Source organism: Sabethes cyaneus, chromosome 2, assembly GCF_943734655.1.
Source record: "Sabethes cyaneus chromosome 2, idSabCyanKW18_F2, whole genome shotgun sequence".
NCBI classification, from domain to species: Eukaryota; Metazoa; Arthropoda; class Insecta; order Diptera; family Culicidae; genus Sabethes; species Sabethes cyaneus.
The window spans coordinates 131,891,241-131,904,822 of NC_071354.1; the positions used below are offsets into that span (position 1 = coordinate 131,891,241).

The 13,582-nt window shown below is 36.5% G+C and overlaps 1 protein-coding gene across 1 annotated transcript; it reads right to left on the reverse strand.

Annotated features, from left to right (window-relative positions):
- Window positions 1-872: 872 nt before the first annotated feature.
- LOC128735017 (ras-related protein Rab-3) lies at window positions 873-10,574 on the reverse strand. Its single transcript, XM_053829474.1, has 5 exons — window positions 10,479-10,574; window positions 10,199-10,417; window positions 10,008-10,126; window positions 1,892-2,063; window positions 873-1,832 (listed from the first exon to the last, which is right to left on the reverse strand). The coding sequence occupies exons 2-5, from the start codon at window positions 10,415-10,417 to the stop codon at window positions 1,686-1,688; spliced, it is 657 nt and encodes a 218-aa protein (XP_053685449.1). The 5' UTR covers window positions 10,479-10,574; the 3' UTR covers window positions 873-1,685.
- Between the last annotated feature and the right edge of the window lie 3,008 nt (window positions 10,575-13,582).

The following is a 13,582-nucleotide window of genomic DNA, read 5'->3' on the forward strand; positions in this document are numbered from 1 at the left end:
CTTCTGTTCAAATTGAGAGATTTTTTCGATGAAGAACTCTGCACGAATTGAAATTTATTTATACTTGTTAATCCTCGTTCTGTTATATACGGACATCAATTGTTAAAAAATAGTATGGAAACCAATCGAATACTAGGGCAACAATCACATCAGAGATCGCTTAGATGCTGACTGGTTACTTTCACGATAAGCTAAATTTATCAATATTTCGAAAAACATCTCCCCGCAACTGTAGGCACATGCAGATGTTTTTGTGTTAAAGTTTTTTTTATGATTTATATCCTCCATCGAACATGAAATACGGATTAGCATGGACTCCTATTCTAATAATGTTTGCTTACTTAAATGCTGAAACAATATTGTGTAGTGGATTTTCCACTTCCACTTATTTTGGGGAGATAATAATTCCACAACTACCAACGTGTATATTTGTATCTTTGGTAAGTTAATCGATGTCATTTTCGGCTAGTTTTTTTAAGTGTACTGGGATTGGGATTTAAATGACCAAAAGCTTCACTGGATAATAAATGGGAAAGAATTTAATTAGAAATAAATTGAATTTGCGTCTGAGTCACATCTGGAATTCGTCCGTTGACAATGAAGATTTTTACTAGTTTTAATTATGACTCTTGGTAAAATGTTGTAGACTGTAAGATATTTTCTATGATGATAAATCGCACTTTGACTTATTCGACAATTTAAAGAATGTTTTATTTTGTTTATTTGGAATCGTCTCTCAATCTAATTGCCAATTGACTGCATTGTTAGATCTAGAAATAAACAGCTACCAGGTATGCCTTGTTTCGAGAATACTGAATTGTTTTGCGTTCAACGATCTCAACTGTTGAGTTCCGGCAAGTTCAAAGGTTTATATTTAACTAATTCTTTGGACAAATGCGAGTCTCTGTTTACTTGTTACAAATTCACATTTCCAACTGTCTATGTGCTGATTGTGTAATGTTCTGGTTTCGGCGTAGATATTTTAATATAAATACTATTTTTATTTCATTTCAATAGAACCCAATATGCCTATGATAGTTTGTCAGAACAGTTCGGCCTTCCATTATGTTTATTGTCTACTCTAGAACAACATTCCATTCGTATTGTGTCAGTAAATAAGTGCTTTCTCTACAACAAAACTATGGTTCTCTTTTATTTCCTTAATACATTCAGAAAAACTGTTTTCAGACAGCTGCGATTGATGCTTCATGCTTTGGTGAACAAAACCTAACATTAAAATCTATCAGTAATGGCATTGTGCAGAAGCAGCGCATAATCGATATGCTCAGAATGCAAATAAAGATCAAACGTATTCGAAATAACACCAATCTAGCATTGTATGCCTTACGATATGAATAATTCTTCTAACCAGGCGTCAGCCCAGTTGTAGCTGGTATCGTCCTTACAAACCATGCATATAGGCTGGGTTCGATCTCCAACGCCAGGATGTCACGAATGACACGTTATGTTGTATGTAGTGACGATAATCAAAATGTTTTTTTTTTAATTTTCCAATCTAGAATTCGTTCCAATTTTCAGTGTACCACACACATACTTACGTTTTGTTGAAATTTCTAACGACAAATATAGGTGTGTTTGGGGGTATCCTACTGTAATAAATGTGCAATCGTGTGTTTTCTTCATTCGTTTCGGTGATTTGCTGCTGAAAGCCACAATTTGTCGTTTTAGCAGTTGCAGTTGGCGTTTGGTGGGCCCTGTGGTTGGTCCGTTAATCGTTGCCCCTTTGGGCCACCCGCAACTAGAGCTGGATCTGAGTCTAAGCTCTCCGACATCTTGTCACAAATTATGTCTACAAGCCTTTCAAAAACATTCTATTCGAATGTAAGAGTTTCAGTTTACTGTTAGCAATGTAAAATCATATTGAAAGTACCTTAACGTTGATGTTTTCCTTTGCGGATGTTTCGAAAAACTCCACTCCCAGCTGATCCGCTAGTTGTTTGCCACGTTCAAAGGATATTACTCGTTCATCCTCCATGTCGCATTTGTTACCTACTAGAATTACCTGCGCGTTATCCCAGGAGTAGGTTTTTATCTGTGTGACCCTAAGATACGAAGTAAAATTGAAAAAAAAACCTTTGTAATACAATTGCTTATCAACCGCTTATTTCTTGAATACACTGGAGCTGCATTTAACGCGGGGATACTTTCTATATGTACACTGTATTCTGCACTGAGCTTTTGAAACTTTGATATAAAAAAACAAAGTCCAGTTGCTATTTTTCTTCGCTGTGGGGCTAATGACACAATCCAATTGACTGTTACACCGAGCGAGGCCCAGTTCAGACTAAGCTGCGAGCCCTTTTTTGTATGCCAGAGAGCATTGGGTCAAAAGGCCACTCCGATGGTCGTAATGATCGTCCTTTGGTGCAGGCTCCGATTATTCAACCCAGTTTGCGCACTGCTCATACCCATTGTTGGAGTTCACCTAGATAGTTTTAATCCCGTGCACCAATTCGGTACTAAACATGGTTAATAAAACTAATGACCTTTTGCGATTTGGGCTCAATACTTGGTGTGAAACCTCACAGGTATGATGCTGGCCTAAAAAGCCAGTCATCGTATGTTCGAATCTAGGCTAGAAAAGATTGTTAGAATCAATAGGATCGTAGCAACTTGCCCTACAATTGTCCTGTACTGTAATAGCTACCTGCGAAGTCTGTCGTATAAAAATAGAAGGTCAAGTTTCGTTAACGGAATGTAGCACCTGCTCGAAAGCATTGCTTGAATCTAGCTCATTGAGTGTGATTGATTCCGTTTTAAAAGGGAGTCGTGATAATTGAAATAAAGGACGTGTAATCGAAAGCTTCCTCATTTGATCGATTTCTCAATGAACCTCACTACATAGTGCAGTGTGGTTTTTGAGATTTACTGTGTTAGTATGTATGTCGATAGCCATCCGACGGAGAGTTCAATAAAAAGTCATTGCGGATATAGTTATCTGTAATTTTCACCATCAACTTAAGAAGTGTTGATGTTAGATTTATTGATCTGAAAGTCTAATCTCTTTTTTATCTCCCTTAAATATGATCACCACCTATTTTTTGCGCCGAAAAAGTTGATGAGTTCGGGCAATATAACGTCGTCTATTTTCTGTAATAAAATGGATCTAATACCATCTGGACCTGGAGATTTCATTGGTCCAAAAGTGCTAAGTGCTCATTTGATCGAAGCGAAGCTTGCGTGAACAATCGACGTGCAAGCAGAGCTGAGTCGTATGTAACGACCCATTCCAAAACAGCGAGACCTAATTTCATTAATTTTTCTTAAAACTTTTACACTCTGCGTTTAAATAAAAAAGAAAAGGAAACATGGAAATCATGTAAATATTTCCGAACAGCAAATTGTGCTTGCAAGGTTGGGAATTGTTCACTAGAATTTTTAATATTTTTCACTAGTCATCACTAAGCGCGAGACTCCGTGCGACCGCACGAGTTTGCCGGGCTAAACGTCGGCTCTGCTAACAGTCTCTCCCAATCGAGACTCTAACATACGTGAGGACTAGTTTGTTAGACCAGTATCATACCTCGAGAGGAACTACCTCAGGATCAACTTAAAGAATAAAACCCTATTTAATCCACCTAGTGGTGAAAGGAACCTTTGTTATACGGTCTTATGTACGTTGGTTTACATAAAATATTTGAAAATTGGATAAGTTTAAAATTTTTTAACAAAATAGGAGCGATGGTTCTACAATTGATGAAGGGACGGTAGCGGAAAGAAATGAAAATTTTTGGCGAAGGAGGGAATGAGCGGAAAGGAAAGCAGGGGGGGATATTGGTAGCTACGCTTGACAAGTACTCATTTTGACTCCTACCTTTTGTCCAATGCAGGAAGGTGCATGAGTCGAACCAGGCTATAATCTGAGATTATAACCGGATTCGAATCCACAACACCCGCCAGGGCATCCGAATCCGAATCCGGGTATAATTCGCTCATAACTTTCCTTTCAAAAGAAATTTTGGAATTCTAAATACATCGTTGCAAAGGTCTAAGAATAAGAACCGCAGAAAATCTACGATATACGTATTGAAATTCTATATAGAGACATGAAAAGAATGAATTCCGTGAACAACGGCTCATATAGGTACAAATACCCTATTTTTAATTGCATTTTTGCGAAATTTTGGCGATCTTGTAAAATAATATTGCGATATAAAGGCGATTGTCTTTTCCGAAGTGTACAACTACAATGAAAAAAAACAACAAAAATCTAGGTTTTTATCGCATTAATTTTGCTTTATTTCATCACTTCACATTTAACGTGACTGACAGTCCCTAGCGATGATTGCGCTTCTGTGCTTAAAATTATGGAGGCCCAACCATGACTAATCAAGTGGCCCGACCTTTACAAATAGCGCATTTCTAGAATTTCACCTTAGCCTTCCCAAACACCTTACTGGAGGGGATTTTTCTATAGTCTTCATGTGCAGCACAACACACTTCATACATTTTCAAAGTTAATCTCGATAATTGCATTTCATGAATCATTTGTTGAAGAAAAGTTCATTGCGCCTCGAAAACTTTTTTTGTGAGATTTAGTCACTGAATTCAGTACGGGTGTTTTGAATACACGATTGGAACTCACAATATTGTGAAAAGTTAGCTATCACAGTAAGAAGTTTTACAATGGTTGTATCAAATACCGTGACCGCTCCTAATTCTGCGCATTTTTCTTTATATAAGTATTTTTTAACATTGTGCATAACTATGATCATTGCGTTATTTTTTTTATAAATGTCTGTTGAATATTACGCCATTATTCACAAACGGGGCATAATATTTGAGAGCGAAATAATTTTACGCGAAACTGAAAGTATTTTATATGGCAGAAAAGATCTTTGTTAGCACCAACGCTAAGATCTAAAAAATTAACAAATTTATGAAATTCTTTGCAATGATCAAATTACCCAAGATAATTAGAAAGAATGATTAGTTTTGGTCATATTTTAGACAAAAAGAGTAATTGCATGCATTGCTTTCCTTAGAAAAATGCGTTGCAATAATGCGCAGATTTATGCACAGATTTTTTATTCGTGTTCCAAATTCTGCGCAGTAATGTATCCTACGAAGAAATCGCAAAAGAATACGCAACCTCACCCAAATGGCTATGGTATAGAGGCAGGAAAATTCAAGTAGAATCTTTAACTTGCATTGATTGGAATCCTGTGCTGTGTCTCGGGGTCCGAACCTACGAGCGATAATTAATGAAACCATGTCTTCTATTTTTTTTGATGTCCAACCTCATTTCTAAGGAAAACAATACACGCAATCACTCTTTTTGTCTTAAACATGACTAAAACTAATTATTCTTTCTAATTATGCTGGGTAATTTGATCATTGCAAAGAATTTCGATCATAAATTTGTTAATTTTCTGGAATGACAATCTTAGCGTTGGTGCTAACGACAATGTTTTCTGCGATATAAAATACTTTCAGTTTCACGTAAGATTATTTCGCACTCAAATATTATGACCCATTTGCGAATAATGACGTAATATTCAACAGACATTTATAAAAAAAATAACGCAATGATCATAGTTATGCACAATGTTAAAAAATACTTATGTAAAGAAAAATGCGCAGAATTAGGAGCTGCGCAGAATTAGGGGCGGTCACGGTATATGAAAACACAATTTTTAGTATTACTCTAAAGTGTAATGTTCAGTATGCAGAAAACCCGAATCAATTTGCTCTTCACGTTATCGAGAATAAACTATTCAAAATGAGGCACTCAAAATGATAACAACATTCCTTTGCCACCCGGACAGCACAAGAAGGCCGGATCATGGATTTAATTATGGTAATGGCTAATGCCGGATTTTTTGGTGTGCTTTCAGCGTATAAAGACATAAACAACATGGCAGGAGTATTTATTTTCACTTTTTGGGTGCGCAGAATTAGGAGCAAACATGCGCAGAGTTAGGAACTTGGGCAAGAAAGTGCGCAGAATTAGGCACCGTGGATAAGTTTACTAAACGAAAAATATACTCAATTGTGGGTCGACTTATAATTCTTATGGGTTCGATTTATAATTATAGACCGTAGCACTACACGTTGCCGCTATCCACGCTGTTAATTTAAATCTAGAATACTTAGAATAGCGGAAGAATCATAAAAATGTCTTAACTGCGCAGAATATGGTACGTTCACGGTATATCATGAGTTACTAAAACTGTAAAATTGTGATGGCCCGACCATAACAGTGGCCCGACGATAACGACAATACCCTACTATGGGAGGTAAACTAGTCCAATTAATAACACCTCGAACGAACTGTTAAGTTGCCCCCTCCTGTTAAGTTGCCCCCCTGTTAAGTTGCCCTTCCCTGTTAAGTTGCCCCCTGTTAAGTTGCCCCCCTGTTAAGCTGCCCCCCTGTTAAGTCGCCCCCTGTTAAGTTGCCCCCCCTCCCTGGTAAGTTGCCCCCCTGTTAAGTTGCCCTTCCCTGTTAAGTTGGCCCCCCTGCTAAGTGCCCCCCTTGTTAGGTTGCCTCCCCTGTTAAGTAGCCCCCGTTAAGTAGCCCCCCTGTTAAGCTGCCCCCCGCTAAGTTGCCCCCCTGTTAAGCTGCCCCCCTGTTAAGTTGCCCTCTGTTAGGTTGCTTCCCCTGTTAAGTTCCCTCCTGTTAAGTTCCCCCCTGTTAAGTCCCCCCTCCTGCTAAGTTGCCCCCCTGCTAAGTTGTCCCCCCTGTTAAATTGCCCCCCCCTGGTCAGTTGCCCCCCCTGTTAAGTTGTCGCTCCTGTTAAGTCGCCCCCCCCTGTTAAGTTGCCCCCTGCTTTTAAGTTGCCCCCCCTTGTTAAACTGCCACCCCCTGTTAAGTTGCCCCCCTGTTAACAGGAGGGGTCCTGTTAGGTTGCCCCCCTGTTAGGTTGCCCCCTTGTTAGATTACCCCCCCTGTTAAGCTGCCCGCCCCCCTTGTTAGGTTGCCTCCCCTGTTAAGTTGCCCCCCTGTTAAGTTGCCCCCCTGTTGAGTTGCCCCCTCCCCCCGTTAAGTTGCCCCCCCTGTTAAGCTGCCCCCTCTGTTAAGCTGCCCTCGTTGTTAAGTTGCCCCCCTGTTAAGCTGCCTCCCCTGTTAAGTTGCCCCCTCCTGTTAAGTTACCCCCCTTCCCTGTTAAGTTGCCCCCCCTGTTAAGCTGCCCTCTGTTAGGTTGCCCCCCTGTTAAGTTTCCCCCCCCCTGTTAAATTGCCCCACCTGTTAAGTTGCCCCCCCCCTCTGAAACCCAGGCCCCGCATTGCTTAAACTTAACCAAGTTGATGTCCTGAAAGTAATGGTTATTTGTATACGGACAGACCTGAATGAATACAGGCCGGACTCGATTATCCGGGGATTCGATTAACCGGGGATTCGTTTATCCGGGGATTCGATTATCCGGGTTTTTAGACTCGATTATCCGGGTGAAAAAAAATTTTTTTCAATGATTTATTTTAAACTTTAATGTTATAGTTTTCATGCTACATGATGATTCCAACTTGACAAGTATTGATTCGCCTCCCTAAAGCTACAAAATTCCTTTCTTATATCCCTTTTATCGGCGAACAAACCAAAAATAAATCCAGAAATGATGGAATCAATTTTTTTACTTAAAAATCATCATCATCATCATCATCATCATTATCATCATCATCATCGTAATCATTAGTAAAAAAAATTGCATAAAAGGAATTTTTTGACTTTAGGGGAGATCAATAGTAAAAAAAACATTTATAATACCTAAATATTGAAAAACATAACATAAAAAAAATAATATTGTACTAAAAAAAATCATCGGTGGAAAAAATCGAAAGAAAGGAATTTTCTGACTTTTGGGAAGATAGATCAATAATAAATAAAACATTTCTGATATCTAAAAGTTAAAAAACTTGACATACCAAAAAAAATTTGTACCAAAAATAATGATTCGATTATCCGGGTGATTCGATTATCCGGGCTGAAAATAAAAATGATTACCCGGATAATCGAGTCCGGGCTGTATATGAATATATGGTACTACCAACTGCCTTAGCAGAACATCCGTTCATAGCAATGAGCCTATCATGTCAAAAAGAGTTGAAGATATTCAACTTCCCATGCTTCCCAACTCTTGTATGAAGGGCCAAAAGGGAATTGGTCGATAAGCAACATCACTTACACGTACCAGGGATTTAGAGAATCTCCTTCCAAACATTTCAAACATTTTTTATGCTTAAAACAAAAGATGCTCACGAAAATTTATCATTGCGTTCTGACAGACGTCAAGAATGAAATGAAGTTCCAGAAATCAATGACGCGAAAGATCAATGATTGCTCATTAAAGTTAGATCGAAAATGATAATTTTTCATTTTTAAAAAGTATAGCCATTATTGTGATGAAAATAACGTTTTGGGGAGAATTTAATTACTTCATTATAATTTGATGCATAATACGTATGGCAGGCAGGGCTGTCTTGCACTCAGTGTACCTATTTTGCTTCTCTAACTGGTCGGTATTAAGTCAGACCGAACTATGGGACAAAACTCTGATTTCAAGAAAACTCGTTCAAAGTTTGCTGCTCTTTATGGTTTCTAGCTATCAATCGTTCGAAATCATCTCATAACTCTGCCTGTTTGCAACATTTATGTCATCTGGTTAGAGTTAAATGTAGCTTAGAAAATTCTAGATCAATTGACTCATTTTTTTTAAATTTTGCGACTTGGTTCGGTCTGATGTAACACCAACCAACTGTAATACATCAACCAAGCAAAATTCGAAAATGTTATGTATGGGGCATTTATAGACTTAATTATTGTCTATAAGATAGCTGAAATAATTATTTTGTAACGCACTCGACGCGAGATTGAGAGTGTGGGTTCAAGTCCCACCTGGACAGTCAATTTTTTTTACAGTACGCATTTATTTTCCCCAGTTTTTCTAATGTTCGTTCTTCACAAAAACACAAAATAATCTGACCTGTATAAGTCGACATCAAAATGACAAAAAGTTGAGAAATACAGTGGACTCTCAGAAAAGTTAATTTTTCGGAAAAGTTAAGTGAATATTAACTGTTATACAACGCTCTAAAATATTATTTTTTGCTTTAACTTTTCTGAGAGTTCGAATTTATTTGAGTGTTTTCCTTCTACGTTTATTTTTCATTTTTTCGGTTCATTGTGCCTTTCCACAGTTTCATAAAATTCTCGTCATAGCAGGGATTAAATGAAACTCTTATATCAGACAGCTACCATAGTTTGATTTTTGATAACCTCCTTAAAGGATCAAACTCAGTTTGAATTTATATGTAAAAGAAGGAACATATGGTAACAGAAAATACGAAAACATTATCAACTACTATTCTTTCGCAGTCAGGCTAGTCAGTTGACTCAATTTTAATTCATTTTACAGTACCGTCTCAGCTAAGCAAAATTTTAAAAAGTTGTTAATAGAACTTTTGTAGAACTCATTATTACCAACGTGGTGGCTGCATTCTAACACCATAAATACAAAAATACAGCAAAACTTTTTCAACAATATTGTAGATAATAACTAGTTCTAAAAATGTCCCATATACTGTTTTTTAGAATTTTGTTTGCCTGAGACGGTACTGTTAAATAAATCAAAAATGAGTCAAAGTGGCGTACCCTGTCTGTTCGTAATAAACTAGTATAATAAACTATTTTAAACTTACTAAAAGATTTTGTTGAAAAATTATGTTGCATAAGTACTTCCGTTACAACCACCACATACTTCAAATAGGGTATGCTATATACTACAATTTATTTGAGTTGTATTTATTATTTTTAATGACTTTTAAAACCAGAACAGTTAACATTTCGGAAAAGTTAGTCGACCCAATCCTATTTCGATTAACTTTTCTGAGAATATACTGTACTATGTAAAAACCCGCGTTAATTGATAAATCATTGTAAAATTGAATGTTATTTCCCAAAGCGTCGTAAAAGAAACCGCGTTAAGATAAGGTTCACCATCGTATTAGGCCTAATTCTATCTATACAAAAACGTTAAAAAAATGCTTACCAATCTTGAACAGAGTTGAAACTTTCTTCATTTGTAATATCGTACATCAGAATAAAACCCATTGCACCTCGATAATATGCTGTGGTGATTGTGCGATACCTCTCTTGACCGGCTGTATCCTATACAATAGACCAATTACAATGAAGTGGTTTACAGAAATACACAAACACTAATATGCTTTTCCATCTTACCCAAATTTGTAGTTTTACTCGCTTATCGTGACGAAAGACGGTTTTCACCTTAAAATCAATTCCAACCGTCGACACAAATGCAGACGTAAACGAATCATCGGCGTATCGGAATAAGAAGCTAGTTTTTCCTACGCTGGAATTACCTATGATGAGCAACTTGAACATGTAGTCGAAGTTCTGATCGGATGCATCTTTTTGCCATTTAGTATCTGCAGTCATCTGAAAATGCGAAACAGTAAAAAGTAATTCTCTTAATCAGGAGACTTAAAATGGAACTAACATTGCGACTGAAAAAGAAATGCAGTGAAGGTAAATTGTTTTGCTTCGAGCTATATGTCGCAGTCTGTGAGGGTATACAATTACTATTTCTGCCTCCAATAGTGCAATAGTTACGGCAGGTTTGAAGTTACTTTTAAGAATGAGGCTATAATATGTGGCAAAACAGTAAGCATGTATGTACGTTTGTGAGTAGGCGTTATCAACGTGTTTTCATTTACGCTTGCAGTAAACGGAGTTTCCACTTGAAATATCACTTCAGTATTACAAGTCAAAGTTAATACATCTGAAATTGCTATTTGATTCGCTCATAGATTTATTTTATTCTTGGTTGTACAATCCAGCGAATAAGTTTTGCGAAAAGGCTAGTGAATATTTAATAATATAAGCCAGCTTTTTTTTTTTTTTTGATGTTCCTGTTCGTGATATCTTAGCGAGTTTAGACCTTCCATATATGTCCCTTATATATATCTTCCTCAAAACTATACGTATTCCTATTTAGTATTTTCTTTTTATCTTTTTAGAAATTTTTCATGCAACTTCATATCCTATATAAGGATTAACTCACGAAAAAAGAAGAGCTTGAAGAATCCATTCAACAAAACTAATATATTATTCGAAAATTGTTTTAGTTTCATAAGTTTGAATTATTTTTATATTATTTGATTTATTGTATATACCTATTTCATATTGAAAAGATGAGAGGTTTTATGCCTACGGGAGAAGATATATATTGAAATTATCACTCCCGCGGGCTTTTCCCTACTCCAAATATTTGGCTCCGCACTTGAGCCGTATCAATAAACTAGATTGAATAAAAAAAAAAAAAAAAAAGCCAGCTTTTTATATAGAAAGATACAATTTTCACATAGAGGTTTGAACAATTGGGCTCCGTTTTGGTGTTTGCCCTTAACTTTGGTTAAAAAGGAATTTGGAGAAGTTGCCAGAGCAGACAATGGCCATGCTGTTCAGAGCTTAAAGATTCTTTCACATATCGAAGGCTTCTGAAAATCAGAGTGTGTACTATTAATTATTGATATTAACAATTTATTATCGATGAATATGACAAAGCGAGTTCAAAAAGAGCATTGTGAGGAAAATTATTGCAACTTATTGCAATTACAATTTTAAAAAATAAAGACGTTTTACTAAATGATAAAATTATGAATTTCGCAGATTTTTTTCTTATATTACACCTTACAATAAAAATTTTTCAGGGGTTTTGAAGGAATTTGAAATTTGATGCTAATGGCGAATCTGTTATCACTTACCACAAAAATACCGACCGATTACGTTGAAAACTTCGAACTTTAGTTTGCAATTGGATTTAAAATCAAAGATGAAATTGTACTAGAAATTTGACTTTGAACTGGACTAGGATTTAGATTTTAAGTTGAATTTGAAATCGGGCTTGATATAAAACATTAAATAAGATTTGAATTCGAATTAATTTGGGTTGTAGCTCTACTTCATATTAAACAGGAAATTGGACTTACCTTCCCAGTTGGCTTCGAGATATGACGCTGGCCTAATAAGCCAGTCGTCGTATGTTCGAATCTCGACTGGAAGAGGCTGTTAGAGTCAATAGGATCGCAGCAACTGGCCCCGCAATTGTCCTGCACTCTAACAGCTGGCTGCGAAGTCTGTCGTGTAAAAACAGAAGGTCAAGTTTCGATAACGGAATGTAGGGCCTAGGCTTTGCTTTGCTATTGGACTTAAAATTGGATTTGAAAATATACTTAAATTTAGAGTTAATAGCATTAAAAGTTTAACTTGGAATTAGATATGAAATCGGACTTCAAAAAAATTTAAAGTCTTTATTTGCAATTGGATTTGAAATTTTGTTTGAAATTGGAATTGTATTAGACTTGAAAAATTAGATTTGAAATTAAAGTTGAAATTTGGCTTGAAATTAGATATGAAATTAAGTTCGAAATTGAATTTAGGATTGTAATTGAAATAAACTTGGAATAAGAGTTTAATGAGGCTTGAAATTGAATCTAAAATTGGAATTATAATAGACTTCAACTTGGGTTTTTTTTGTTTCATTATAGTCACTTTAACTGCTTCGGTCATTCGTGACTTCCGCGGGGTTGGGATCTGAACCCGGGTCCTCGGCGTGAGAGGCGTGAATGCTAACCACTACGCCGGGATCTACCCCTTCAACTTGGGCATAAAATCGGACATTAATGTATACTTGAGTTTATGATAATTTTAACTTGCAGTTTCAGTTCAAATCGCATTTGCACACCCATTTTTTCCCATTCCGTCTTTTCCTTTTCTGTACCGTTTCCTTGGTCTTACTTTTATTTCGTTTTTTCGCTTTATCTTCCTATTTTATTGTTCCGTTCTATGTTTCGTGTCCCATGTTTTTTTATTTTCAGTTCGTTATTTCCAGGTTTCGTATTTTTGTGCCTCTTTTTATCTCCTTAGCCTTCTTCTTCTGTTCCAATTTTTTTCTCTTCAATGCCCCGTTTTTCGTCCGTCTTGTCACGTTTATTCTGCTTTCGACTCCTTTTATTTGCTTTCCTCTACAATGTTCCTTCTTTGTCTCACATCCTTTTCTCTTTCGCATTACCTTTTTCTTTAGTCCTTTTGTTTAGTTTTTCCTGTTTTCTGTTTTAAATCCCGTTTGACCTCTCTTTATTGTTTTCCTCGTTTACTCTATCCGTTATCTTTTTTATCTATCGTTATTCTCACTTTCCCTTCTGGTTTCTTTTGTTTTTGTTGTCTCGCTAACCTTCTCTTTCTCCCTTATATTTTTCTTTTTCCATCCGCTGTTCACTTCTTCTCTTTTTCTGTTCCATTTTTATCCTTTTCCTGAGTTTTCAGGAATAGGAAATGGATAAAAAAAAAATCCTCGTTTCTATGTCCGTTTTTACTCGCTTTTCCTCGTTTTCACTTCCGTTTTTTACTTTCTTTTCCTCGTTTTCATGTCCGGTTTTACTTTTTTCCCGTCTCGTGTTTTGTTTGCTGTCCCGTTTTTCTCTTTTTCTGCTTAGTTTATCTTCATTTTCTTTCTCGTTTTGCATCTTTTTTGTCCAGTCTCCTTGGTTTTCTCTTTTTCCCTCTCGTGTTCTACATTTCCATTTCTCTTGTTATGTCCCG

Excerpts from the sequence above, each read along its gene's own strand:
- LOC128735017 (XM_053829474.1), bottom strand. The coding sequence starts at position 10,417 with ATGACTGCAGATACTAAATGGCAAAAAGATGCATCCGATCAGAACTTC. Across the intron at positions 10,127-10,198 it reads GAGTAAAACTACAAATTTGG|GATACAGCCGGTCAAGAGAG; the intron begins GTAAGATGGAAA and ends TCTATTGTATAG. Across the intron at positions 1,833-1,891 it reads AGGAAAACATCAACGTTAAG|AATGTTTTTGAAAGGCTTGT; the intron begins GTACTTTCAATA and ends ACATTCGAATAG.